Source organism: Zonotrichia albicollis, chromosome 1 (assembly GCF_047830755.1).
Source record: "Zonotrichia albicollis isolate bZonAlb1 chromosome 1, bZonAlb1.hap1, whole genome shotgun sequence".
NCBI classification, from domain to species: domain Eukaryota; kingdom Metazoa; phylum Chordata; class Aves; order Passeriformes; family Passerellidae; genus Zonotrichia; species Zonotrichia albicollis.
The window spans coordinates 122,644,193-122,671,550 of NC_133819.1; the positions used below are offsets into that span (position 1 = coordinate 122,644,193).

Sequence of the window (27,358 nt, forward strand, 5' to 3'; positions counted from 1 at the left end):
TGATCCTGCTGATGTTATCATCACTGGTCTGCCATGCACACTGGAACTGGCAGGCGGCAAACTCCTACCTGCCTTAAACCTCCTCAGACAGAGACTTGAAGGATGCCATGTTACAGAAACAAAGGTGGTCCCACATGTTGGCTCCCAGTCTGGGTGAGCTTGATAGGACTGCACATCCCTGGACATATGCCACTCCTTAGGTTAAGTTACCACTGAACTTCATAGAACCATGAATAAACATCTAGCAGCACTTGAGTTCACTGTCTTCATAGGAACTTGTCTGTCAAGCTTAACTGGAGACAGAGCTTTTTTACCTACTGATGAACTAGAAGATAATTCTCATATCTAAAAGTATGTTGAGTGTTTATGGAGCTAGTTATGAAATCTTTAGTGAAAACCTCCTAAATGAGTATTTCTAAACCAAGCTTCTTAAGTGAGAGTCATCACAGTGCAAAGAGACCAAAATAAAAGACCACATCCCTTAGACACTAAATAAACATAACACTGAGAGCTTAACCTTCATATATGTAGTTAATGTGAGGCTTAATGAATATCTTTGAAAGAGCAATGAAATACAGTCAAATCAAATCCTTAAAAACATTAATATAAATGCTACTCTAGGAAAAGGGGGAAAATGAAAAGTCAGAATTCTAAATAATGTCATCAAGGAAGGAGATGGAGAGCAGCAGAAAGAAGCTGTTCAGTGATAACACAGGCTGTCAGAGTTATAATCAGATGTGCTCCTGAAAGGGCAACAGTGATAGAGCTGTAAGCTGCACTAAATTTATGCTGTTCTGTTAAATTATTCCCCTGTCTTACATTCCAAAAATTAAATCTTTAGTAACTGGAAAATAATTTTTCCACCACTTAAAAAAAGGAACATTTGCAAACATATACTTCTTAGATAATTCTCAGTGTTGCAGGAGTGCTGAGATTGCTTAGATTTGGCATGCTTAACGTTTGCTATAGCTCTGTTGTGTTCTAGTTTGGAGTAAATCCAAGTAGGATTCATATCTGTTTGTCTCATTTTTATGTCCCATGACCAAGGACATATGTTAAAAAAGAGCATTAGCCAGTAAAGGACTGTAATAAAATGTCTTGCCTTTTGTTGAACTTTTTCAAATTTGGAAAAATACAGAAGTGGTCTGTTGAAACATTTGATTCAGAATAATTTTAAGTCTGTCAGACTGTTCATGATGTGATCTATGGCACACTGATACATGGCAATGCAGAATTACAGGTGTGAGCTGAGCACAGTCCCCTCTGCAAAGCAGCATGAGATAGAGCTGTGGGTCAGAAACAAGAGGTGATGCTTGTAACTGGGAAGTCCAAGGAACACAATGGAGGGAGAACATGGAGTGACCAGGGAGCAAGATGTTGTACCATGACCACCTTCTCATCCTTTGCATCACAGAAGAATATTTTAATGGCCTCTTCTCCTAAATGTCTACAGACTAATGTCCTGACTAAGCTTAAAATTCCTCATGTGGTAATAGTTATAGTTGCAAGGTGACTCAATTTGTAGTGTTGTCTTTTCTTCTCCAATGTGCCTCTCATTTGGAAAGTCCCAGATGTCAAGAACAGAATGCACACAGATTTAGACAGATGTACAAGACAGCACTCTTACTCAGCAAGACTTTCTGCCCATTCAGTTGCAAACTCAATATCACAATCTGAAGACACCTGACAGTAAAGGATGCTGCTGAAGTAAACTAATTTCTATAAACTTCTCATCAAACCTCCATAAATGTCTTTCACTGTCATGGGCTTACTCCCTCAGAAAAATGAAAGCATCCATTATGTAATCTTCTGCTCCTGCCAGTGTGGAGTCTGTGGATTGTCTGGCCAGAGCTGGGAGCTCTGTGCTACAAGCTAAGGACACTTCTATTGATGCAAGGTGACCCCCAGCCAGGGAATGACTCCGTGATTCAGAAGGCTGTACAATTGCTTTATTAAGCTATACTATATTATATTACATACTATACTAATACTATACTCTGCTATACTACTCAAGAAAAACCCGGGACACTTACCTGACAGTCAGGACCCAGCTTTGACCTAATTGGTCAATCAATCCAAACAACCATCACCAGTGGCCAATTAACAAATCCCTTTTGGTAAACAATCTCCATAACACATTCTATATGTGCCAAACAGCACATATTGGTGCAGCAAATAAAGATAAGAATTGTTTTGTTTTTCTCTCTCTGAGCTTTCTCACTGCTTTCCCCAGGCAAAATCCTGGGAGAGAGAATTATGTCTCTCTCTGTTCAAAGAGTATGTGAATACCACACACTTCAATTCAGGATCCAGCATGACCTGCAGGCTATAGCACTTGGTAGCTCCCAGGTTGATCTGAAGAACCTAGAACAACTCCAGATATCTATCTGCTCAAATTTAGACACCTCTTTCCCAAGAGCAGATGCTTCTGAGAATATATAGCTAAATACCCAAGAAAGTTGATAAAGTTCTCCAGAAGCCTTTCAAAAGCTGAACAACAGCAATTTTTTCTGAGATTTTCTAAAGGCGGAGTTAAAGATACTGCCAGGGTAGGTTTTATGTGAGGACAATATCATAAATTTCAACACAGAAAGGGAAGAATATGTGACAGTCTGATAATTTTCATTGTCTGTGGAGGTTAGAAATCTCAAAAGTATGAGACTATACTGCTATTATTAAATGGTCTAGATCCTACCCTGGGATAAAAAAAAAAAGACTAAGGAAACACTATTGCTAATACAGCCTTAGTGGATTGCAGACTGAAACCTATATTTATCAAACATACTGTACTGGCTGATCAGTAGGGCTCAATGGAAATTCCCCTCAGCAGCTATATTTTAATGTGCACCTGATGCATACTTTTTCTCTGCTGCACATAAAAATTACACTGGCTTGTCAGTTATGGCAGAAGCCTTTTCATATAGCATATAATTTCATGTATCGTATCAGTTGTTGCAGAATAGCAAGGCAAAATTTGAAGGCTATTCTATTTCACCTTTATTTTCTGCCTCAGTTGCATGCTCATTTTATGCAGAATTCCTCACACTGCTGGCAGTAATAAGCAATGAGGGGGTGCACAGGGAAAAAAAAGCCATTTTTTAGTGGCAATTTAATGCTGGGAAACAACTAAATTTTCAGGAGGTTGCTACCAGTCCTTGCACCCAAAAAGTAAAATAACAGCATCTGGCAGAGGCTGTTAAGACTGCATCATTAACTCAGGGAATGTTTTTCTATTCATTGCATCAACAGATTCAAATACCTCATATCCAGCCCATAGGAAAAAAACTCAAAATCTGTCCATTCTTTTAGAAAAAATAGTCATTGACAAGGAAATGTTTTTAAAGATTAAGAGGATCTGGATTTTATATGCATTTGTAGTACCATAGCTAAATGACATAACCTGCCAGAATATGTCATTTAACAGAGTATATTCTGAAATTCAGGTTAAAAATATTATGTCAAGAACTGTGGTCATAGATTAATGACTTGAAGTGTGCAAATTTTCCAGGCATTTCAGTCCAGAACATAGTTTAAAAATATTACATGATAAACAGGAAGTTCTGCTGGGAAAAATTCAGTCAGTGGTGGTTTCTTTACTTTTCTGTATCAGCATAAGCAGCCTAGCAGTTTGCTACAGGTCTTTCTTATAAATTCTGTGCTTCTCTTAATACAATCTGCATCTGTTCTATGAGAATTTACCAGCATAGTAATATCTGCAAAGTATTCTTTATGTAGACTCAGAATAGGGAGTTCTTCTTTTCTTCTTTTTCTCATAGCTACTCTTGTTCTTCCAAGTTTTCCCCTGGCATTTTTTTGCCTAATGAGTTGTGAAATCTAATCAATTGCAATAATTAAAACATACTGTGTGTGGAGTGATGCACTGCTTTAATTACACTACAAAGTCCCAAACAAATAAAAGCTTGAGATTCTTACATTAGAAGAAACTAAACTACTTTACTTTGCTGTAAATTTTTTTCACTAAGAACAGACTCATGCTTATAGATTATATGTATAAATCACTTAAGGTTCCAGGCTTGCTGCACTGCATATTATATTAAAAGAGCTGGGGGAGTTCAGGCTTGTGTTAGCAGTACATGAAGGAATGGCTGGAACAAACAGATGGATGCTTGTTTTCAATAAAACACCCAAAATGCATGGAGTTTTAGCAATGTCACACAGTGCAAGAGAGGGTGCTATTCACTAACTCACCTCTTTTCTAGGATCTTTTGTAGGCTGGTAGACATTTAGGCATAAAATAAATCCCTTATGACAGACTGAAATGCCAGTGGTTCCTAATTAAAATCAGTTTTATGACAGTTGGGCAGATACATTCTTACTATTATTTTTTTTTTTTAAGAACAATGCATGTCAAGTAATTTGGTCATGGCATTATGCAGCTTTTACTAATCCTGTTGTTTGCATTCTGATTCTGGTCCCAATGAGGCTCCATCAGCTTGACAGAAACTGCAAGCTCAGCTGTTCAGAACCTGTGCCTTGTTCATTTGTTCCGTAAATTCAAAAAGTATAATTATGTTATTGAGTATTTTAGAGGAGTCAAGCCTGCATTAGCTGTTTCACAGTCATTTAGGTTAAGTGGATAACCCAGTACACCTTATTCAAATTTCCAACTTTAATACAGAAATCTGATACAGGCAACTTCCGCAGTTTGAAAGGTAGATGTTGCTCTCTTATAGTGTTGTCTTTAGCCTGCCTCAGTCCTAGCTACAAATTTCATTAATCAGCGCTGCCTACATATGCACTGTTATTGCTCTCATTCTTTACTTAGATTGGCTTCTTTTGCTGATGTTGGTAGCAGAAGGTTTAAAGGAATGTATAGCCTTTCTAAATAGGATGGGTTAACCTAAGGATGTGTTCTGAATTGGCTGTACAAAGGATGAAGACAGATGCTTCATAACTCATTTGGCAGAAGAAATGAAGGGATCTTATGTCTCCAATAAAAAAGAAAGGACAGAAGCAGCACTGGTAGAGAAAAATTCAAAAATTCAAATAAATATGTTTGAATACTTTAGAATATGAAAAGTGATACCTGCATACCTGTTCTGTACTGTTAGTAGCTGAAGAAGGCCAAAGATAGTACCTAAGTACAACATTATGCCAAATACACACCACACACCATGAGCAATTTCTGTTTGTGCTTAAAGAACTGAATATCCACTTGGTAACCCATAGATTAAACAAGTTTATTGCTGTTTTTCTCAAAGCTACAGTGAGGTGACCTTTCTATCTCTAGAGCCTCTATCACCACTGTGACCAGTCTGTCTGCATACCCTCTTCACACTTGCATTCTTCTTAGCTTCATTTCATTCTTCTTGGGTGTTCCAGCAATTTTATCAGACCTAACACATCCTTGGAACATCACCAAATGGATTTAACAGTTCCATTTCTGAGAAATGAAAGTAAATGCTTTTGTGAATGAGCTTAAACTGATCTTTTAAACAGAAAATTATTTATTTTAGTATTTTTAATAAAACTCTGGATTTAATTAGGACTTCCAACCAAAATATCTTTTTTCCAAGTGTTTCAATAATTTTTATATCATTTTAACACTTTGCTTACTGTCTCAAAGTTGCTCATATTCCTTAGAGTGTAAATAAATAAACTTTCTGGTAAAGCCATGAGGTTCTTTGATATTAATATTTTTCTCATAATATTGGTTCTGAAAAAGACAATGACCAGGTATTCCAGGCAGAGTGGAAGGCTGTGAGGTGCAGAGATGTCTGAACTTTATCAAAATGTCTTTTTTCCCTCATAGGGCAATTTTTACAGAACCAGGCCTGCAGGAGACAGGTGGGGGGGAAAAGGGGGAAAAGTATTGTAGCAGTACTGATTGAGAGGGCTTTAAACTAGGTTTGAAGGGGGAAGAGAATAGGACCAGGCTGACTAGAGATGAGCCTGAGGGGAGCAAGCTGGTTGGTGCTAGGGGTGAAATGAGCAGCCCACCTGAAGTGCACATGCATGGCTGAACACAGTTTGGGGAGCAAACAGGAGGAGCTGGGAGCCATTGAGAGCAGGAGAGCTGTGGTGTAGTTGGCACCAGGGGAGCACTCACAAGAATGGAGAGTGGCAATGGATGGTTATAAGCCCTTCAGATGGAACCGATGAGGAAGGAGAGGTGGGGGGGCGGGGGTGTCTGTACATCAGGGAGTGTTTCAACTGTGTAGAGCTCAAGAACAGACGATTGGAAGTTGTCCAATGTGACACACATCTACACAAATGGTCAGAAGAAAGGTCCAGGGAACTACAAACCTCTCAGCTGACCTTGATGCTGGGGAAGGTTATGGGACAGATTATCTTAAGTGCAATCACCCACCATGAACAGGACAACCAGAGGATCAGGCTCAGCCACAATGGGTTTAGGAAAAGCAGGTCCTGTCTGACCAACCTGATCTTTTGTTATGAGCAGGAGACCTGCCTAGTGGCTGAGGGAAAAGCTGTGGATGCTGTGTACCTCCAGTAAAGCCTTTGATACTGTCTCCCACAGCATTGTCCAAAAGGGGCAGCCCACAGCTTGGACAGGTGCCCTCTTCACTGGGTTCAGGACTAGCTGGATGCTGGGTCCAGGGAGTGGTGGTGAAAGGTTCTGCATCCAGCTGGCAGGGTCTGGAGCACAGAGCAGCTCACAAGTTATGATGAGCAGGTGAGGCAGCTGGCGTTGTTCAGCCTGGATAAAAGGAGGCTCAGGAGAGAATTTATTACACTCTGCAACTGCCTGAAAGGAGGCTGTATCCATGTGGAGGAGAGCCTGTTCTCCCAGGCAACCAGTGGCAGGATGAAAAGATATTGCCTCAAGCTGTGCCAGGGGAGGTTCAGGTTGAATATCAAGAAGAATTTCTTCACTCAAAGGCTTATCAGGCATTTGAATGGCTGCCTAAGGAGTCAGTAGGTCTTGAAGCATTCAAGAAAGTGGTGTGGCACTTAGAGCTGTGGTTTAGTTGGCATGGTGGTGCTCAGTTAAACATTGGACTTGAGAGTCTTGGAGATCTTTTTTGACACTAATGTTTCTATGGTTCTGTCATTCTAAGACTCTGTGAAAGTGAGTGACAAAATATATTATAAAAACCTATCTCCTTAGACAGAAAGTAAAACTTTATTTCTTGGAAGCCTTTGTCTCCTTACACATTTTAATAATTATGAGAAACTCAGTTCACCTTCATACTACTTAGTTTTTAAAATCTTGCTGTCAACCTAATTCAGGACCATTACCTTCAATTCTTGTATCATCTGAAATTTGTCCAGACATGAGAATTCAGCAGGACTAGCTCCTGAATAGTGCTTCCTGTTTATTCTTAATTTTTTCTTCTTGACTTTTCAGCTGGTAAATGTATGCCTGTCTAGAGGCACACTAGTTCAGTGCTACATAATGCACACATAATGTGTGCATTATGTAGTACTGAATTACCATCTTACATATGGTATTCCCCAATCAATTCTCCACACTATGTACAGTTTTACATAATTACAATTAATGCATAAAATTAAAAATGTTCTGCATATTTGCAGGGACGATATATCTTTCACTTGGTGACTTATACTAATAAACATCACCTCCTATTATAATTTAAAAATGGTAAGACCAGTCATGGCCTGCTTTCTGAAATGAATTGGCTTACTGCAGGCAGTAACACAATCAGGTTTTGACCATGTCTAAGATAAGTCTAATGTTTTCTCTGTACAAAATTCAAAACAATAAAACAAAATAATGAATACATCAGAAAAAAAAAGCTTTCACCATTCTGTGTTTATTTGACGCACGTGTATTTGAAAGGATTTAATCAAACCCTGACAAGCACACTTGTATCAGTCTAACCAAAACATTTTTATTTTGTTTTACAGATTTTGGCCATTGTGTCCATTCTGTTCATCGTCCTGTCCACTATTGCTTTGTCTCTTAACACGCTGCCAGAACTTCAAGAAATGGATGAATTTGGGCAGCCAAATGACAACCCTCAGCTAGCACACGTTGAAGCTGTGTGTATTGCTTGGTTTACCATGGAGTATCTTTTGCGTTTTCTGTCCTCACCAAATAAGTGGAAGTTCTTCAAAGGCCCATTAAATGTCATTGACTTACTGGCTATCTTGCCGTACTATGTCACCATTTTCCTCACAGAGTCCAACAAAAGTGTCCTGCAGTTCCAAAACGTCAGACGTGTGGTTCAGATATTTCGAATTATGAGGATCCTAAGGATTCTTAAGCTTGCCAGACATTCAACGGGCCTTCAGTCTTTAGGCTTTACACTCAGGCGGAGTTACAATGAATTGGGCTTGTTGATATTATTTTTAGCCATGGGAATAATGATCTTTTCAAGTCTTGTATTCTTTGCTGAAAAGGATGAGGATGCTACAAAATTTACAAGTATTCCTGCGTCATTCTGGTGGGCAACAATCACTATGACTACGGTAGGATATGGTGACATTTATCCTAAGACCTTATTAGGTAAAATAGTTGGAGGACTCTGCTGTATTGCTGGAGTGCTGGTCATAGCCCTGCCTATACCAATTATTGTGAACAATTTCTCAGAGTTTTATAAGGAGCAGAAAAGACAGGAGAAGGCAATTAAGAGGAGAGAAGCACTTGAGCGAGCTAAAAGAAACGGCAGTATTGTCTCCATGAATCTGAAAGATGCCTTTGCTCGCAGTATGGAAATGATAGATGTAGCAGTAGATTCAGGAAAGCTTGGAGAACCACTCAGCCCAAAGGAGACATCTGATAATAGCCACCTGTCCCCAAGCCGGTGGAAATGGGCCAGAAGGACAATGTCTGAAACAAGCTCAAACAAATCTTATGAGAACAAGTACCAAGAAGTTAGTCAACAAGACTCCCATGAGCAATTAAATAATGCTGCAGCATCCTCCAGCCCACAGCATCTCAGTGCCCAAAAACTGGAAATGCTGTATAATGAAATTACCAAAACCCAGTCTCAGCCTAATCTTAATGCTGGTTACCAAGACCAGTCAGCAAAGCCACCCAGTTACGAAGAAGAAATAGAAATGGAGGAAGTTATAGGTCAGAGGGATCCGTTGCCAACGGGGCCTGCGGACATCGTAATGGACATGAGAAGCACATCCAGTATCGACAGTTTTGCCAGCTGTGCAACTGACTTCACGGAAACAGAGAGGTCTCCACTCTCTCTGTTTCCTGGCTCTCACTTGCAAATGAGATTTCCAGCTGATGCTGTTAACCTTGAAGAAAACCAAAGAGCAAGAAGTTCTCAGTTTATACCATTTGCAAAAGACAGAGGATTTTCTCCAACTGATGTCACCTTTGACTATAATCCAATCAACAGAGCTGGTATCAGTGATGGGAGTGGGTCCCAAACTGTTTCACATGGTCATTTTCATTTTGACACTGCCATGGAAAGCCCCAAAAGCTCCCTGAAAGGTAGCAACCCATTAAAATCTAGATCCCTTAAAGTTAATTTTAAAGACAATAGAGGTGGCGCTCCACAAACTCCGCCAAGCACCGCCAGGCCACTGCCAGTGACAGCAGGAGCAGATTTCACACAGGCCACCCCTCAGCACATCAGCACCATTCTCCTAGAAGAAAATTCCCCCCAAGGTGAACGGCCCGTACTTGGTGCTGACGCACCTGCACTTTGTCAGGGACCCGCTAAAAAATCATCCCCTCTCTTTCCCAAACAAAAAATTTTCACTTTCCCTTCAAAAGAGAGGAGGAGCTTCACTGAAATAGACACTGGAGAAGATGAAGAGTTTATGGAGTTACACGGTATGAAACAACACGAGAAAAAACAGGACATCAAGACAAATTGCTGTGGGGATAAACACAGTGATGGCAACAATTTACCAGGGGAGCCACAGGTCAGCTCTTCACCCAAAAGCATGAGCCACAACTGTACTCAAGACATTTACCGTGCTGTGGGTGAGGTAAAGCCAGACAATAATCAAGAAGGTCACAAAATGGAAAACCATTTATTTGCTCCAGAAATTCATTCAAGTCCAGGAGAAACTGGTTATTGTCCTACACGTGAAACTAGCATGTGACTAGTTACAGAAGCAATAAAAATATCTTTTCTTAAAACACAGTTAGTAATGCCTATGAACTAAAACATGGAAAGCCTCAACAAAAGTGCATAAAATGTTATTTTTGCATGGCATGAAGAGTTGTTTAGTTTAAATACTGTTTAATTTAAAAGAAAAAGACTGCTTTTGTAACAAACTGAAAAAACAGGGAAAAAATTACTCAAGAATGATGAATACAATAAAGAGAGCTTTATTAGGAGCCAGTGGTCTGCAACATCTGACATTTTTGATCCTTTCACTTATGATTGTAGACAGGTTTTGAACTCTTAAACTTTCTTTTTTCCCTCAGTTACAATGAATTTTAGAATTTGCACATGAAAGGATGAAATGTCAATGCATGCATTCATAAGGATGTGAAACAAGGTGCTTTGAGCTTGCAAAATGCATATACTTGTAAATAGTTTGGGGTTGGGGGGAAAGCTACTGTTAACAAGGATTTATGGAAAAAGCATTTCCTGGGACACAGGTACTTCCTTCACAGCGTGCTGCCTGGAGGTTTTGTACAGACTTATGTTGCAAAATTGCAACTTCTACTTAAAGCATCTCACGTATCTTGCTTTCTGTTAAAAAGCTCATGAGTATATCTGTTAATTAAGAACTACAGTATTTTAGTTTATCTGTGTTATAAATCACGATGGGTTTTTTTTTTACTTGCAGAACTTCAGTTATTGCATTTGTCAGTTTAATTAATGATCCTGTGAGGGAAAGCAAAGATTTAATGACCAGAACTTGAAGCATTCGATATTTTTATAGAAAATTGCCAACATTTCATAACTGAGAAAAAAAAAGTTCCATTTTAAAATTTAAAAATCATAGTTATTTCTGTGGCAATAAACAGTGCCAAATGGCTATTCAGATATATCCAAAAGTTTTCAACCTCATAGAATGTAACTTGGTATTAAAAAAATATTTCCCAAACTCTTAGTTTTCCTTTGATTTAACACTATTTTCTTCTACTTGATCTTCAATCTTTTACCTTTTGTTCTCCATGCAGTGCACATACTTCAGTAATGGCAATGTTGTTGAAGCTGTTAAGCTGTAAGGACATAAGAGACAAAGTTTGTAGGGGAAAGTGATACCTTTTGTTATCATAAATCATATGGCTGGAGAAGAAAAGCCTTCACTACATGTGATTTGCCTCAGGTCTTCCATACCCCAAAGCTTGTTTGTTTTTCAGTTCAATCATTTGGACTGACAGAAGATATCACTTGACTTGCCAACTTTGCCTCAACCCATCCTTCCATTGCTGCTCTGAAATGGAGTACAGGATTTCCATTCTACTTAAATAAAGGAATATGTCATTCCACTGACAACTACCTAAGCATCTTTCATTTTTCTGATTTCTCCAGTTTTGTAAAAGAAAGATGCTGAACCAAAGCCTTCATTACAAAGTACCCATCTAACCACTGTCTCGAAAAAGCTATTTTTATTTTAACCAGAATCCTTAGCTTCTTATGCTACAAAATATTTTTTAAAGCTTCTATAGTGCTTTAATTACCTAAATGGTAGAAAGTTTATTCAGTTCATGAATTCTAATCATAAGCAAATGTAAGCAGTTACACAGACATGCCCTAGAAAACGTTCCCTTTTGTTTTGTTTGGGGGTTTTTTTGTGGGGTTTTTTTTGGGGGGTTTTTTGGGTGGTTTTTTGTTTTTGTTTTGGTAAGGAAGACAGACCAATCAATGCATGGCTTGGAACAGCAGGCTTCTACTTATCCTAGGTTAGTAGGTTAATTTTTACTTGAGTCTTTTTATGTCAATTGAATATGTAACAACCAGGCACCTAATGCATTTATCGCAAAGGAATAACCATTTTTATTACAACGTGGCCCTTTGCTTAAATGGCTGGGCCAGTGCCACAGACCTCAGTCAAGTCTGGCACATAGAAAAGAGTCAAGTTTGAAGAGCCCCAAAATATTGATCCTGATGGCTGGGCCAAACAATGACCACAGCACAAGCATTTAGATGGGTTTTTTTTAAAAAAGTTTTCTATATTTTCATCAGATTTCTTATTTCTGTAACAAGATAATATTGAGGTGTCTCTTCAGTCATTTGAATACCTGAGAATATGTCTTTTTTTTTAAAACAATGTCTGGTCATTAATTCTCAAAATAAAAATTATTTTTTTGTCTTTAATTGCAGTTCATGTCAACTTGTTGCTGCATTCAGTTTTATGTATTTATATTGTATTCTGCATAACACTTTTCAATCATGTCATGTCTCACTGTCCCCAAACTTAGTTCTTTAATATTTTATAGTCATTACTCTTCTACATTTATTTTTTAGTTTCTAGATATTTTTGGTGACTAAAACTAAATGCCAGTCAATTTTTATATGCCTGAATTGTTGGTTTGTATTTTCTATGTGCAGTTTTATGAAATCACATGGGCCTGTTTGATCTGCCTTTTCATCCTAGTGAACTATTGAAGTCCAGATTGAGACCAAATGGGACCTGGTCACATGCTCTGGATCCACAGAAAATTCCCATTAATGACAATAATGTTATTCTGGCAAGACTGAGGTCTGTCATGTTTCTTCTGTGTGCTTTTTCTCCCAGGTGACCCTTACACTTTGGAAAACCCCCTAGACCTATGACACTTGATGGAAAGGGAGGAGTCCAGCCATAGGGAACCTACTGCAGGAACAGAGATTTCATTCCTAAAGCTCTCCTGAGCTAAAGCTCAAGCAAACCTGATTCCAGCCCATTACAATCACTACAAATTTCAATGGAGTAAAGTCAAGGCCTCGATTCTTGTGCAAATGATTATCCCCTGAAGCCAATGGGAGTCTGGTGGAAAAAGGGACTGACTGAAATCTAAATGAGAAAAACAATAGTCTCTTTCTCTTGATGAAAATCAACTGGAGCTTTAATTATATAAATCGGATGAAAGACCAGGCCCTTATTTGCTGCTGTATTTTAAATGTTTTCAGAGAAGCACATTTATTTTGAAAGAAATGCAATTCACTTTATTAACAGATGCTTTATTTTTTGAAATACTGGAAGCAAAATGATTAAGCTTTAGAAGTGCTTTTGGTATAATTTTGTTATCTACTTTTGTCTATGCTGAAAACTATTTCCAGAAGCACAGGTTTAGAAATGTGTTTTTTCCAGTCTTGACTGCATATAGAGGATCCACCTCTGAATACCAAACTTGTATAATTCCTGATTAAAACATCTTTCTGAGCAGTTGCAGACTGGACCTAGCTTTCTATCCAGTACAGCAGGTGTAAGAAGTGCAGGCCAGGATTCTTTCATTCATCATGGGTTGATATGCAGCAAATTATGCAAAACTACACAAGTATATTTTTCTGGTTTTCTACAACTTTGAAGCCATTTCAGACTTATTACCCATTCACCGCAGTAAGGGGAGAATGTGTCTGAGTTCTGGAGTCAGTCTCTAATGCCAGCTGTGCAGTTTCAAAACAGCTTAAGGAGTCCTAGGAAGAAGTGACTCCTTTGTGCACCTGAAAGGGGTCTGACTCCTTGCATCACTGGAAAATGAAGAATGTTCAGGGAGATAGCTTTGCAATTGATCTATTTTTTATATTTTTTACTAACTGCAGAATTGTGAATCAAAGTTTTAATTCCTTTTCAATGACGAAACCAAATGCACATATTTTAAAAAAGTTCACAGAGTAATTAGAAGAGCTTTTGAGTAATAATCACATAAATCCAAATCTGGGGGGGCCGTAGAGGGTAGGGGGAAATAATATATCGCACAAACTGCAAAGGAAGTTCCTACAGGAAAGCTGTTTACAGGGGAAATATGTCATGTAAAGAATGTAACAAGGTGTAGGAAGTTTTTGCACTACCGAATTTATATAAAATACACTTTTTTAAAGAATACACAAAAGGCCTTTTTATGCTACATTGTATAGATTATAGAAGCCTCTGTGCTAATGCAGCAATCTAAAGCACTGTGTCCTCACTTCACAATTGGTCTCAAAATTCAAACATTAGTGATGCTAGAGAGGTGATATCTGATCTAACACTAGAGCAATGGACATGAAGAGCCTTTTAGCACACTATTATGTAACCCAAAATGTGTAAAGACAATTGTATTTTTGCCTAAAACACTCATAAATCTAAATGACAATTGGCTTCCATGAGTAATTTCCTATCAGGTAATACTGGGCAATGTATTTGTATTCCTTGAAAAACAATGAATTCTTTTAAAAGTAGACCTCTTCCCCTTCATATTGACTGAGCTTCTGTTTCCTTCAAGGTTTACCTTCATTTTATTCATTAACTGCTTCAACCTTATCTCCAAACCACAGTCCAGTAAAAGCGACAGTTGTTTTTTTGACTCTCTATTGCAGATAGTCAGACTGGCAAATATGTCCAGGGTTTAACTGACTGGCTTTTTATTCAAATAATTTTTAATAACTTGGATAGAAAATATATATTTTGATCATAAAAATATATATTAGAAGCAAAATAATTCAACAAATATCCTTTTGCCTTTTTTTTTTCTAAGTAGCCAGCACAGATCAAGCAAGAAATACAAACACAACAAAGGGGGAAAGAAGGGCAGAAAACTGTAAGTAAACAAGGCATGTTTTAGTGTACTATATAAAAAGAGATGTAATAAAATACATATAAAAGAATCCTTGTTCACACTAAATGAGGTAAAAATGCCAGTAGCAAAAGATTTAATTCCACTCCTCCATCATAATTTTAACCTAGAACCAACAGGTTCAGTGATGCCATTACCCACTTGCCTGCCACATGAATATCTGATCTTTAATAATTTTTCAGAAGACTTTCCTGAAAAATAAGATATCACCTGTTGGTATCTTTATTGATCTTTGGATCTCTTCCCATTTCCTCCCCAATATCAATCTTTTCTTCTTCTTGGGACTGGTCAGAAGGCTGCCCACCCAACAAGATGACGGGAGTGTCTTGTTTGTCAGGAAAGTGTTTTGGGAGTGTGGTGCAAATGGCCAGATGCTGCATTTTAACTAAGGTACAAGAACTGAGTGTCACTTCTCCCTGTTTTCTAGTTGCAAAGTGCTCTGAATTCTCCAGTGTCCCCACAGTGTACCCATCCTTCACACAGGAGCTTTCAGCGCTTTTCCAAGAACATTCTTAAAAGCAGTTGATTGGTAAATGCTGTTAAGAGAGCCATTGGTCTAGGTGTGAATATTTGTATTTTGTCCAACCTGGTTATTTTAGAGGTGCTCAGCTTTAACTCCAGCTGAAATGCTTTCTAAAACAGATCAGTTGTTCTCTGTCAGTTTCCTTAACAAAGGAAGGTTAGGTAACTGGCAGGCAAAAATGAAAGAAAAAATTTTGTTTACATTGTGTGATGGTTTCTTGTTCAGTGATCATACACCATGGGACATCTGCAGGCGGGGTAATGTACTTGTCTTTGTATTTATTTTGTTCCAGGTTTAAACAGTATTTTTTAAATGCTGAGTTATGATATTTAGGAACCATTATCCTTTAGTAATATGGAGATTTTTTCCAAAACAGCAGTGATACTTTCTAATCCTATATTAATATTGGTTGATATTTTGTTTTCTTTTATAACACCTAATGCAGATCCTGATGAATACCTCTGTGGAACAAGGAAGTAGCACACAAATATTACTGCTCTTTTTACTTGAAAGTAATTTAAAAAACATGGTATTAGCTAACATTTAATCAAAAAAAGATGATTTTCCTAGTTATACCTATCAACTAAACAGAATGGTGACCTGTCATTACCTTAGACATCGACTGTAGTCCTGTGATTCACATAAACCAATAATCTAACAGCAGTCTGTGTAATTGATTTCACTAGGGTAATTCTTTAACTCAAATAACTATTTAAATACATATTTAGCATCAGCAGGAATAATGTACACTTCTAAATCTGGAAGTCTATGGTTAAGTTTACACTGGCATCTTAGAGAAAATCAGGAGAGATCTCTTGACATGGATCTCTCAGCTAGCCTCACTTCTCATGCTTTGATTCACATAACCAAGCAATCCTGCACCATGGAAATTGGACTACTTTTAGGTGAAGTTGAACCAGAAAACTTCTTCCATGAGGGCACCAGCTATGCTGCAGGCAGGATAAAGTGTTCAGGCCCTGATACCAGATGAGAGCGAGTCCAAAATTTGTACCCCAGTAGTGTGAACTGTCAGCACAAACTGTTGTCCTCAACAAATCTCCTCCTATTGCATAACTTGCTAATGTCGACATAGATCTCTAGCATGGCTACTCTCTTCAGCCCATGTAGCTCTTTGATAAATCACTTATTCAAGTGAATTTTGCCATTTTCATCAGTGGTATTGCATAAAAAAGCAATATGTAGCCAAAGATTAAATTGTTCCCATTGCATTCCCCAAGTTAACCCACATAAAATCATTTAAGCAATAAATTCTTGATAACCTTTGGAAAGTTGTGTTTTGTAGTTTGGACCAAATTCTATATACTGCATATTTCTACAGTGAATTTGCTCTTAAGTTGGTGTTACATTTAATGAAGACAGTAGAGACAGCACTAGACTTAGTCCTAAGTCAGTGGAATGATTAAACTTATTGCAGGTAGCTTTATTTCACTTAACCCTTACTTAACCAGTAACCCTGACTTTATACTGATATGAATAAAAGCAAATTGCTGTGCATTGGTGGAGGATCAGAAGCCCAGCTTGAATATTTTGTGCTGATTTGCCATTATCTAGATATCTTCCTGTTTGGATCACCAGCTGAAATTTATTTAAATTGAGGAACTAGTAGGGTTTTGGTTGTGTGCTTTGCTGCTCTGATGTCTGGGACATACCTTGTACAGTAATGCAAGGAAAAAAACCTATTCCTTATGTTACTTCTTTTAACTCTTTCAAGGTGGAGGATGTAAGTCTTGTAGTGATATTTTTGCTCTAAGTTTTGCACAGATAGCATCTCTCTGTGAAGGTTCAGAGTACAAGACATTTATCCCTGTTCTTAAAGTCCTTAAGCAGAACGCCAGTGGGAATTCTGCCTGTATAAAAATGAAGGATGGAGCAATATATTATAGTGTTAGGCAAAGGAAACAATTTCTAACACATTACTAAATACATTAAAAAAGAAATTTAAAATACTGCTATTGGGGACAATCATGGGTACTTCTGCTAGGATGCAGAGTTCTGGATTTATATGTTTAAATTATCAGAGTTCTGCAGAGTTTTAACTGTACAACTCTTTCAAAAATCAAAGGAGCCATGCTGATCAGCTGAAACATGGAGGGATTAGTGTACAAAGAAGCTGAGCATTGAATACATAGCCTATTGCTTTAAGATCACTGTAAATATCAAATTAAATATGTACTAATTCATGTTTATATGTTATTACTGTGTTAGTTTCATAGATACAGTAGCATGACTATTATTAGTTTTATGGAGTTTAATGAACTTTACTTTGTATTCCTCTGTGAATGCTCTGAATGCTGCAAACAAAAAAAGCACAACAGTATTTTTTCAAGTTCTCTTGGGGCAATAGCAGTGTCTTCACTATTGTTCAGTTTTACAGATTTAGCAACATTTCATCATACATTGCTCTATTAATAACGTACCTTTCTTTAAAAGTACTGTCACTAGGAGATAAAAGCATATGTGATGAGTCTTGTCTAATCTCATTCATCTGCCTTTACAAAATGCCCCAGACATTTTGTGGGAGAATATGCTGCTTTTGCTTCATGCATTGTTTGTATTTGGGGGTGGGGCAGGGGAATAATAGGGCATTTTGCAATGGTAATTGCATCAAACATGCTTTTTTCATTATTATTGTATTTGTTAGAAACATTTTGATTTAGTTTCTTTCTGTAGATAAAACTTTGACAATAGCTTTATTTTTTCAACTAATCATTTGACTTCATTAGACTAATAACTTCTCACATTTAGTGGTATTCGTATCAATGTTTCCATATCAGCTGCATTTTAACTTCATAAAAAAGGAAATGTGATTATTATTTTTTGTCATACTAGATCTTGCTGATCAACTAAGTATTTCTGCACCAATCTACATATTAATATGCATGTTGTAGTCTGTACAATTGTTCAACATCAAAATATCTGTTTAATTTATGTCAAATGTCTTTAAAATAAATGCATTGTTCTCCATTTCAGTCTGATAGAATAAGCAGGATAGTAAATAAATGTGTAAATGAATCATCTGTGTCTCATTTCAGTTCTCTTCATGAAACCGCTTTACATTGAACATTGCATATAAACCAAAACAATTATCCATAGTGTCTTTAGGTGTCATTGCTCAACAAAACTATACAGGAATCTCTGACAGACAATGTGTACAGAAATAAATCACTTGGCTATGCAAATAAAGTCAGAATCCATGCTTTTTTATAAAAAAAATGAAATGTAGTGATTCTAAGCCTGTTTCTTCCCTCTCTGTTCAGAATTATACTCACACTGTCTTGGATACAAAGCCTCAAATGACTTTACAAGGGTGAGTAAATAGTATTGCCTGCAGGATGGAAAGCAGAAGCATGGAAAGATTTGGCACCCTTTTTTTGGCTAGTCAAACTTAGGTACCTCAGCCTAATATTCAGGCATAGTGGATAAACCAATCTCTTGTCCACCTTAAAACTGTAAGAGAAAAATTAGATTATAGTGGAAATTATTTTACTTTTTTAAGATGATTCATGAAAATGACAGATTTCTTTTTACAGGCAAAATTTTGCTGCAAATCCACCTATAATAGAGCAACTCTACCATTCAGAAAAGTAGGACTATAATGCCCTCACCCTCAAATTAGAAAGCTGTTTTTAATGACAACATCTGAACAGTGCTGCAATGAAGGAAAAATGGACGTCCAAATCCATCCCTTTGATGAGAGCATAGAGACACTTTATTTTCACAGCCTCACTGTGCTACACATCTCTTAATACACCATTCACTGTACTGCAGAACCTCTACCATCTCAGCTTTTAATCTAAGGGTTCCCTCTATGAATGTGCAGCACTGTACATAAATCTAAATTTGTTCCATCTTTCTATTCTACCTTGAACACATTCCCAACTTCCTTTTTCCTTTAAAAAAAACAAACCACACCTTTCTTATTGCTTGTCTAAATCTCTTCTTCTTGGCATTCATGTGAGTAATTGCATTTTAAGGAAAGGATTTCAGGGGTTATATATTATTCAATAACCAAGCAGCCCACACACCTAATCATGGTACCCAGGAGTTTTTGAAAAACTGCAGTTCTGCATGAACATTCCAGCTTCCACATGGTTCCATCCTGCACCAAGACCTGGGCCTCTTCAGATTTTGGTTGTGCAGAAAGGAGATTAAATCACATAGAAGAAAAAAAAAGTGGGAGCATTTTCTAAAAAGCAGATTCAAAGCACCAAGATACACCAATGTAGTTCCTAGCTCAACATCTCTTCAATCATACCATGAGCTTAGAAAATATTTCTCTTCTAAACATTTCATCTTTTCCCATCTTTTCCTCTCCATCTATTTTTTTTTTGTGGAGCACATTTCAAAAAAAAAAAAAGTCAAGAACCCCAGCCTCTCATCCCAGACCCAAAGCAGCCCAAGAAAGGAACTGACTCGATGCTAGTAGGAAAATAAAATATAGAAAATCTCCACTATTTTATTGATGCAATTAGACCTATTGCTGGACACAAATCCAGCTAGAAAGCAGGAGAACTATTTTATGATAACCTGCAAGTGTGATATGTGGCTGGGATTAGGTCCTAAAGAAAGATGTATTCTTAGCAGACCAGGAATAGAGCAGGTCAGTGGAGATAATACTGACAAAATACTGAGAAAGCTTTAGGTTAGCCAGAAAGTATCCCACCATAATCTATTCATAGGGAAAAAAAATCCCTAGCATTTCTAGATATAAGTACTAGGAAAGTAAGCAACCTAAATATTCAGGTTATCAGGTTAAACCTTAATTTACTGAAAAAGCTTAAACCATGTTTCTGCTGACTCTCTGAATGCAAATTTTCATTGAGTGAAAAATAGACACTATTAATCAGATGATGAGGAAAAACTATCTGCAGTTTTGTTAGCTAACATCAGGAAGCCCAGAGGGAACACGAGTTTACTCAAGGCTGCTACAAAATCATTTTGAGTCCTAAAAAGTATTTAATGATGTTGAATTCTGATAACCATAAAATCTTATTTATTTGCAGAAAGTAAAGACATACCATGCATATGGCATCAGAAGGCATGGTGCCATTCAATAGCGTTTTTATGTTATTATAAATAAGTTTGATTTGTTATTTCTCACCATTCATTCTCATGCATTCTACAGATTGTCATCTTTCCCCCACTGGAAATCAGCACAGTGACAATTTATTATGAATCACTGCTAAATTACAATTTAGGTATTCCTACTGCAAAACATTCAGGTTGAGTTCTGTTGTCATTCACTGGTATTGAAACTACTAATGAAACTATTGCTTTCCTTTGCAAAGGAAATCTTTTCTTTTATTATTTCTTCTCTTATGTTGCAGTTTTCAAATGGCAATTTGCCATTATTCTTCAAAATATCTTCCCACAACAGTTTGTTTCTACTAGACAGCAAGAGGCGAGCTGTCAGCTGTCAAGTATCAGTACATTATTCATATCCATGCTATGAAAGCTAAAAAAGCTTCTTCAGATATTTTTGCAATTTAGTGGAGTCCTTATGGAAGAGAGCTTTGAGTGAACTTTAGTCCAGTTAGAATCTGGACAATCCACAGTTAAAAGAGCCACTATGAATGCTCCAACTGCTAGAAGTATTTCTATTAAACACTGAGGCATTTAATGATCAAAACCACCGATCCATAAAAGTAGAACTTATTTCCTCAGCCACTCAAAAAACTGCCTTTATTTACCGCTTTTTCCCTCTTAATCTCTTACTGGTTTTGATCTAATAATTTCATTTTAATATATACAGAGGCTGGCATAATTGGACCATTCTTAGAAAGGAACTAAGTTTTCAGTTTTTCAGTCCTTTAGCAGGATGGTAACAGAAACATCTTATACCTGTGACTCATCTTCCAGTGGCAAGTCTGCTGACCACTTGAGCACTTTCACATGTACATATATAGATATATACACACACACACACACACACACACACACACACATAAAACACCCACACATGCACAGAGCACATATGGAATGTGGCACTGTCTTAGCACCATGGTCTGCAAACCAAAACCCTACAATACTTTGCATTTGTGCTACGATATAGCCACAATTTAGAGATTTCTTACCAAGTTCACCAAGGCACAGCAGAAAGATCTCATAGTTCTCACAACTCTAATTCATACTCAAAACAACTCACATATCCAGGACATCATTTTCCATTCACACAGAAGAATTGAAGTGTTAACCTGCACATCACTGGGATTGTTACAAGGCTTATATACCGGGCAGTAAATTAAAGCATACATAGACTGGAATAATTTCATTCTAGTATGAACACTAAGCATCTCCAAAATTTCATGTTCTAGTATGAACAGTTACATCTCCAAAAGAAGTGTCTTTTAGCAGCAACAATACAACCACTGGTTTATTATCAGCCACTCCTGCTTGCCTGACCACCCTTTTCATCAGAAACACATAAGCAAGTCCTGCTTAATAACTTCAAGCAGGTTTCACATGTTTAGCTTGCAATATGGGAGAAAAGCTCCAAATTTTCTATTAAATATTACAAAACTAAATCAAAAGCTACTCACATTTCTTGGGGAGGAAAAAATAGGATTCTCAGTAATCAAAAGAAATAGATCTTAGTACACACAGGAAGAAAATCAATTTTATAGTGTTAAAAATATAACAGAAAAGAGTAGTTACTGTTTATCATGTCTGAATCTCATTCTCATCCACATAAAATGAATAAAGAAGAAACAGATTTAAACAGGCACCACTGCATAAATATTCCACTACCTCTGCTTTCTGTGAGTACAGTTTCACTTCAGTGTTTCTCCCCAGTTAAAAATGAAAATGATTTCTGTATAATCAGCATATTTTTTTTCCCTTGGAATTTCTAGTCATGTCTTCTGCAGAATTAAAACTCAGGGACTGTCAGCAATGTATCCAGAGCTCAGAATGAATAAAATTGTAATTCCAGGAGTGTACTGATGTTGCAAATTAATTTGACATTCATTGTGATGAGTGATCAAGGCAAACTACTTTGCTGTTGTGCATGTGTTCAGAGGTATTGTCTGTCACAATAGCTATTTACACAGCATAAGAAATCTAATGAAATCTACCAACCTCCCATTTTTAAACAACAGTAAATTATTTCCTCTTCATGTGGAAGCGTGGGTTGAAAAGAGCTACAGATTTAGTTTCACCCATTCAAATGAATCTCAGAATTTCTGGTATTCATTACAATTGATTTCTCTGACACTTCTATAGATATACAATAAAGTGTGTCTCTCTTTAATATTTTCACATTTAACGTTTCAGTATTTAACATTGTTCCAAGTTCATCCTCTTTCTTCCAGGTTGCTAAACACATTCACTGCTCAGCTAATCAGTAGAGCCAGAGAATCATGTTTCCAAGACCTTATTTTCACAGTAGGAACAGTTGCAAAGCTGTTAGTTCCTACTGTCTGGCATATTTAGAAAAATGAACAAACACATAAATAAATTATTACTTCTAAACAAGCAAAGTTTCTGAGAGGCCCCTAATGATCATTTCATAGAAATACAGTTGCCTAAGCTGCAATTGTGTATCTCAGGTATAACTCCACAGAAAATGGTGCCAAATGTCAGTCATTACTCAGTATACCAGAGATGCCAGCATTTGGCCAGTAACTTAGGGGCTCTTTCAATGTGTTTTTATGAGAAAATCTTCATTTACATAAAAGATAATCTGTAAACATAATTTAAATTGATTAAAGCATGTAAACACTATGGATTTGTACAATTTACTTAAATGCATTGATCAGAGGGCTGGAGCACCTCTCCTATGAAGAAAGGCTGGGATAATGGGGGTTTTTTAGCCTGGGGAGGAGAAGGCACAAAGGACCTTATAGAAGACACGCAGTACCTAAAGGTGTCTACCAGAGACCTGGAGAGGGACTTTTCCCAAGGGCATATAGTGATAGGACAACAGGGAACAGTGGTAAGCTAAAGAAGAGCAGGCTTAGATTAGACATTAGGAAGAAATTCTTTGAGTGTCATGAGGCACTGGAATAGGTTGCCCAGAGAAGCTGTGGACTTTTCATCCCTGGAATTGTTCAAGACCAAGGTGGATGGGGTCTTGAGCAACCTGGCTTGGTTGATGGTGCAGCTACACACAACAGGGGGTTACAACTAGATGTTCTTTAAGGTCCCTTCCAATCCAAGCATTCTATGATCCTAGACAAGGAGAATTCCATGTAATTTCATCAGGAGTTTTGCATAGGGGCTGTTGGAGCATGTCCCTGGTTAAAACAAGAGACATCGAGTAAAGACAAAATATGAGAAATAAATGCTTCTGGTAGCAAGCAAGGTGGACCACAGCCAGTGCTACACAGCATTCCAACTTACCTTTCCCCTTTCTAGGGGGAGTCCCAGACACTAGGGCAACACAATGGTTTTACATTCAGTGATGTGAATGTGCCAATGAACATGGCTGGTGGTATTGTAGCAACTACATTGTCTTTAACTCAAGTCTCATGTAGTTCTTCAGCTGGGACAGAATAAAACACCTATCAGTTCCTTTTCCACGTATGAATTAGTCTCAGCAAAGGGCAGGAGACCCTGCTGAGTTCATAACATAGAATACTGTAATACATTTGTCTCTAAAACTGCATTACACTAACTGAGAATAATGCAGCCTTTATTCTTTCATACATGTATTAGCTTAATGAGCCATTAAAATGTCTAATATTTAAAGCATACAAAAAGATCTATAGTTTAAGCTTTAGAAGTCATACAAATATCCTACAAGTGCCAATAGTACTGTCAACAGGAGAAATTTAGCCTTTCATTTATTTTTAAATTGCCCTTTCATTTTATTCCATAAAATGCATTTATTGACAAGAAGGCAGTTGAAATCTTTAATACTGAATCAAGAAATCTAAGTCAGAAAGAGTAAAATGGGAACATATATGTTGGATAATACCCTGCTTCTAATCAAGTCCCAGGAAATTAGACTCATTTGTTCTTTTACTTTCTCTATGCAATTAATCAGAAAATTCTTCCCTTCCCACTGATCAAAGTTCCATAAGGAAAGCTGTCCCCTTGGAAGAAACAATATCCTCAAAGGGGCCATAGGCTTAGGTAGAGACCTCCAGATCTCCCAAGGAAGCTATTGAAATACAGAAATGTTGTGTTTAGACCTCACCATGGGAATTCCCCAGGACTCACATGGCCTGTGAATGTGACAAGGGAGTCATTAATTCAGCCTTGCCACTTTTGTAAAGTCCAAACAGTTTGAAACCACAGCAGATGCATGCCCAGGACTAAGGAAAGACAGAATACGGTTTCAGAGCTATAACTATTTTCTATTGCAGACCAGCCTCACCCATGTCTTTTTGCCTTCTCATAAGTTTACTGCATCTAATTGCTTCTGTATTATTGGCTCAGGAAAACACCCATAAATCTGTGAAATGTCTACATGGTATTATCCTTGCATAATCTTGGCATACTTGTAAATAAAATCTTTCACCTAATGGAAACTGCCAGTAGTTTCTAGGCAGATGTGATTTTCCAAATCTATTATTTTACTCAGTATTCTACCAGAAGTCTGGTCTGTCCTGTATTTCTATATATGATGAATAATTTCAGTAATGTTATTTTAAAAGAACCGTTGAGTTCTGTTACTTCAATTTTTCCATCATTCTATATCTCATAACTATTGCCATTGACTAATATGAAAAGGTAATTACAGCAGAGCAGCATTTTAGCTGATGCTAAAATACACACATATATCAAGAGTATTGACCAATTTCCTTCCCCTTTGTTCCAAAATAACTGCATATAATATGATATAACCTCTATTATAACTAAATGTATGTTTCATGGTTGTGAGAATTTTAGTATATCTCATTCTAAAGTCTACTGGTTCAATTTGTGTGATGGTTCAGCACTCCTAGCAAGATTTTAAAAAAAGAACTTGTGCTGTCATACTTAGGAGGAATTACAATTTGTGAGCCAAGAAGTAGCTCTGTCATGCAACAAAAGACTGTAATTCAACACACCTGAAAAAGCTCAGCAGCTTTGAAAGTGTGCCTTTTAGGCAGAAAAGACAGCTAAAGTGCTAAACTGGACTAACAATGCAAAAACTTTGATAGGGGACTTCGGAGTTTTCAATGGATTGCTTCTTTTTTCCACCCTCCTAGCTTCTCTGGTAAGTACTTTTTAATAGGGTTCTTAATTCTACTTGAGGCAATATGGAAATTATAGAAGACCAATTCATGCAGATATGTAAAAGCAAAGGAAGCCTTCAGAACAAGGAAATTAAACTACTGCAATTTCTAGTGTTTGTGGGAGGAAAAAAACAAACAATGGAGAATGTTTGGGGAGGACTGAAACTCCTGAGATGCTAGAATGCATTCCAAACCACATTTGCAGCAACAGTGCAAAATAGTGATGTGATGTAAACAGTAGTAAGAAATTATATTGCATCTCAGCATATTTTCCAATATATATATAAAAAACTACTTAATCTAGCACTGTTGGAGACTAAAAACTTTATAGTCTTTATGCCTGCTGAAGAAGCTCTGCGTTCCAGCACAGAGTTCTGTCAGGCCTATTTAAAGTCAAGTTCAGACTAGCCACGTGCTATACTCATATCTCTTGTTTCTCCTTATCTATTTCCTTCTAAAGGCCAGAAGAGAATTGTAAAAAAATGAGTTTATGCTATGTTAATAGTTAATACTCACTTGATAAGCAGCCAAAAGCTTTATTCTCAGTAGGCACATGCAGAGAGAGCACATGTATATACCATATCTATACATAAATATTCACACACATACATATACACAGTTGGACACACATTCTGTGGCATGGTTTGGGTTGGAAAATAAATAAATATCATCTACTTCCAACATTCCTGTGCTGGCCACCTGCAAGGCAGCAGTGTGGTCCAACCTGCCCATGCCTGCACCACTGCTGTTGGTAAGGGCTGCTGGGGGACCAGGATGGGGCAAGTGAGTGCTCCCCTCACCCCTGTGAGGTGACAGGGTAGCCAGGGTCACAAGCAGGAGTGGCATCCTCTGCCAACCGGTGCCACAGCTGGGAGGCTGATCTCAGTACTGCCTCTCACAGAATCACAGAATATTCTGACTTGGAAGGGACTTACAAGGATCATCAAGTTCACCTCCTGGCCTTGGACAAGCCTGACCCAAGAACTCCACCACATGTGTGAGAGCATTGTCCAAACGCTTCTTGAACTTTGTCAGGCTTGGTGCTGTGACCACTTCCATGAGGAGCCCATTCCAGTGCCCAACCACCCTTTGGGTTGAGAACTTTTTTTCTAATATCCAACCTAAACCTCCCCTGACACAACCTCAGACCATTCCCTTGGGTCCTGACACTGGTCACCATAGAGGAAAGTTCAGTGCCTGCCCCTCCTCTTACCCTTATGAGGGCACTGTAGACTGCAGTGAGGTCTCCCCTCAGGCTCCTCCAGGCTGAACAGACCAAGTGACCTCAGCTGCTCCTCATACAGCTGTCCTTCGAGGCCCTTCACCATTTTGGTTGCCCTTCTTTGGACACTCTGTAATAATTTAATATCTTTTTTATATTGAGGAGCCCAACACTGCACACATGACTCAAGGGGAAGCCACCCCAGTGCAGAGCAGAGTGGGACAATCCCCTCCCTTGCCTGGCTGGCCATGCTGTGCCTGAGGCACCCCAGGACATGCTTGGCTCTCCTGGCTGCTGGCTCAGATTCAACCATCAACCAGGACCCAGGTCCTTTTTGTGGCACTGCTTTCCAGCATCTCATTCTCCAGTCTGTACACACAACCAAGGTTGCTGCATCCAAGGTGCAGAACCCAGAACATCCCAGCTCACTTCTCTTCATCAGAAATTAGAGGAAGAAGTTAAAGGAAAAATAAAATCAGTCCCCGCATCTTACAGTGACAAAAATATTTGGAAGCTTTGTGACAATATCAGGAGTCAGAAACAGGACCCTTTAGAAGAATTTCATGATGTTTCCATGGAAAGTAAACATTGTTGTCTTGAAAGGGGCTTTCATCCAGTGTCCAAGGAGATGATCCATAGTCAGAGTGGAGGTTATGTCTGGTTTCCTTCATACAGTAAAAGATGTTTCTTTCTCCTGTTCTTCTGTTCTTAGTCGTTGCAATTACTGAGACATTAAACATAATTTTTCCATTTGGGAGAAGTACATCAACATTAGAATATACTGGAGTCAAGTA

General features: G+C 37.8%; 1 protein-coding gene across 3 annotated transcripts in view; it reads left to right on the forward strand.

The window, feature by feature from the left end:
- KCNB2 (potassium voltage-gated channel subfamily B member 2) overlaps positions 1-19,583 on the forward strand; it is a 190,993-nt gene extending 171,410 nt beyond the window's left edge. For all 3 annotated transcript variants that reach the window (XM_026791883.2, XM_074552452.1, XM_074552445.1), the window contains one exon: positions 7,855-19,583. In XM_026791883.2, the coding sequence (XP_026647684.2) occupies positions 7,855-10,020 (2,166 nt within the window). In that variant the 3' untranslated portion in view covers positions 10,021-19,583. The remainder of the gene's footprint in view (positions 1-7,854) is intronic.
- Positions 19,584-27,358: the final 7,775 nt, after the last annotated feature.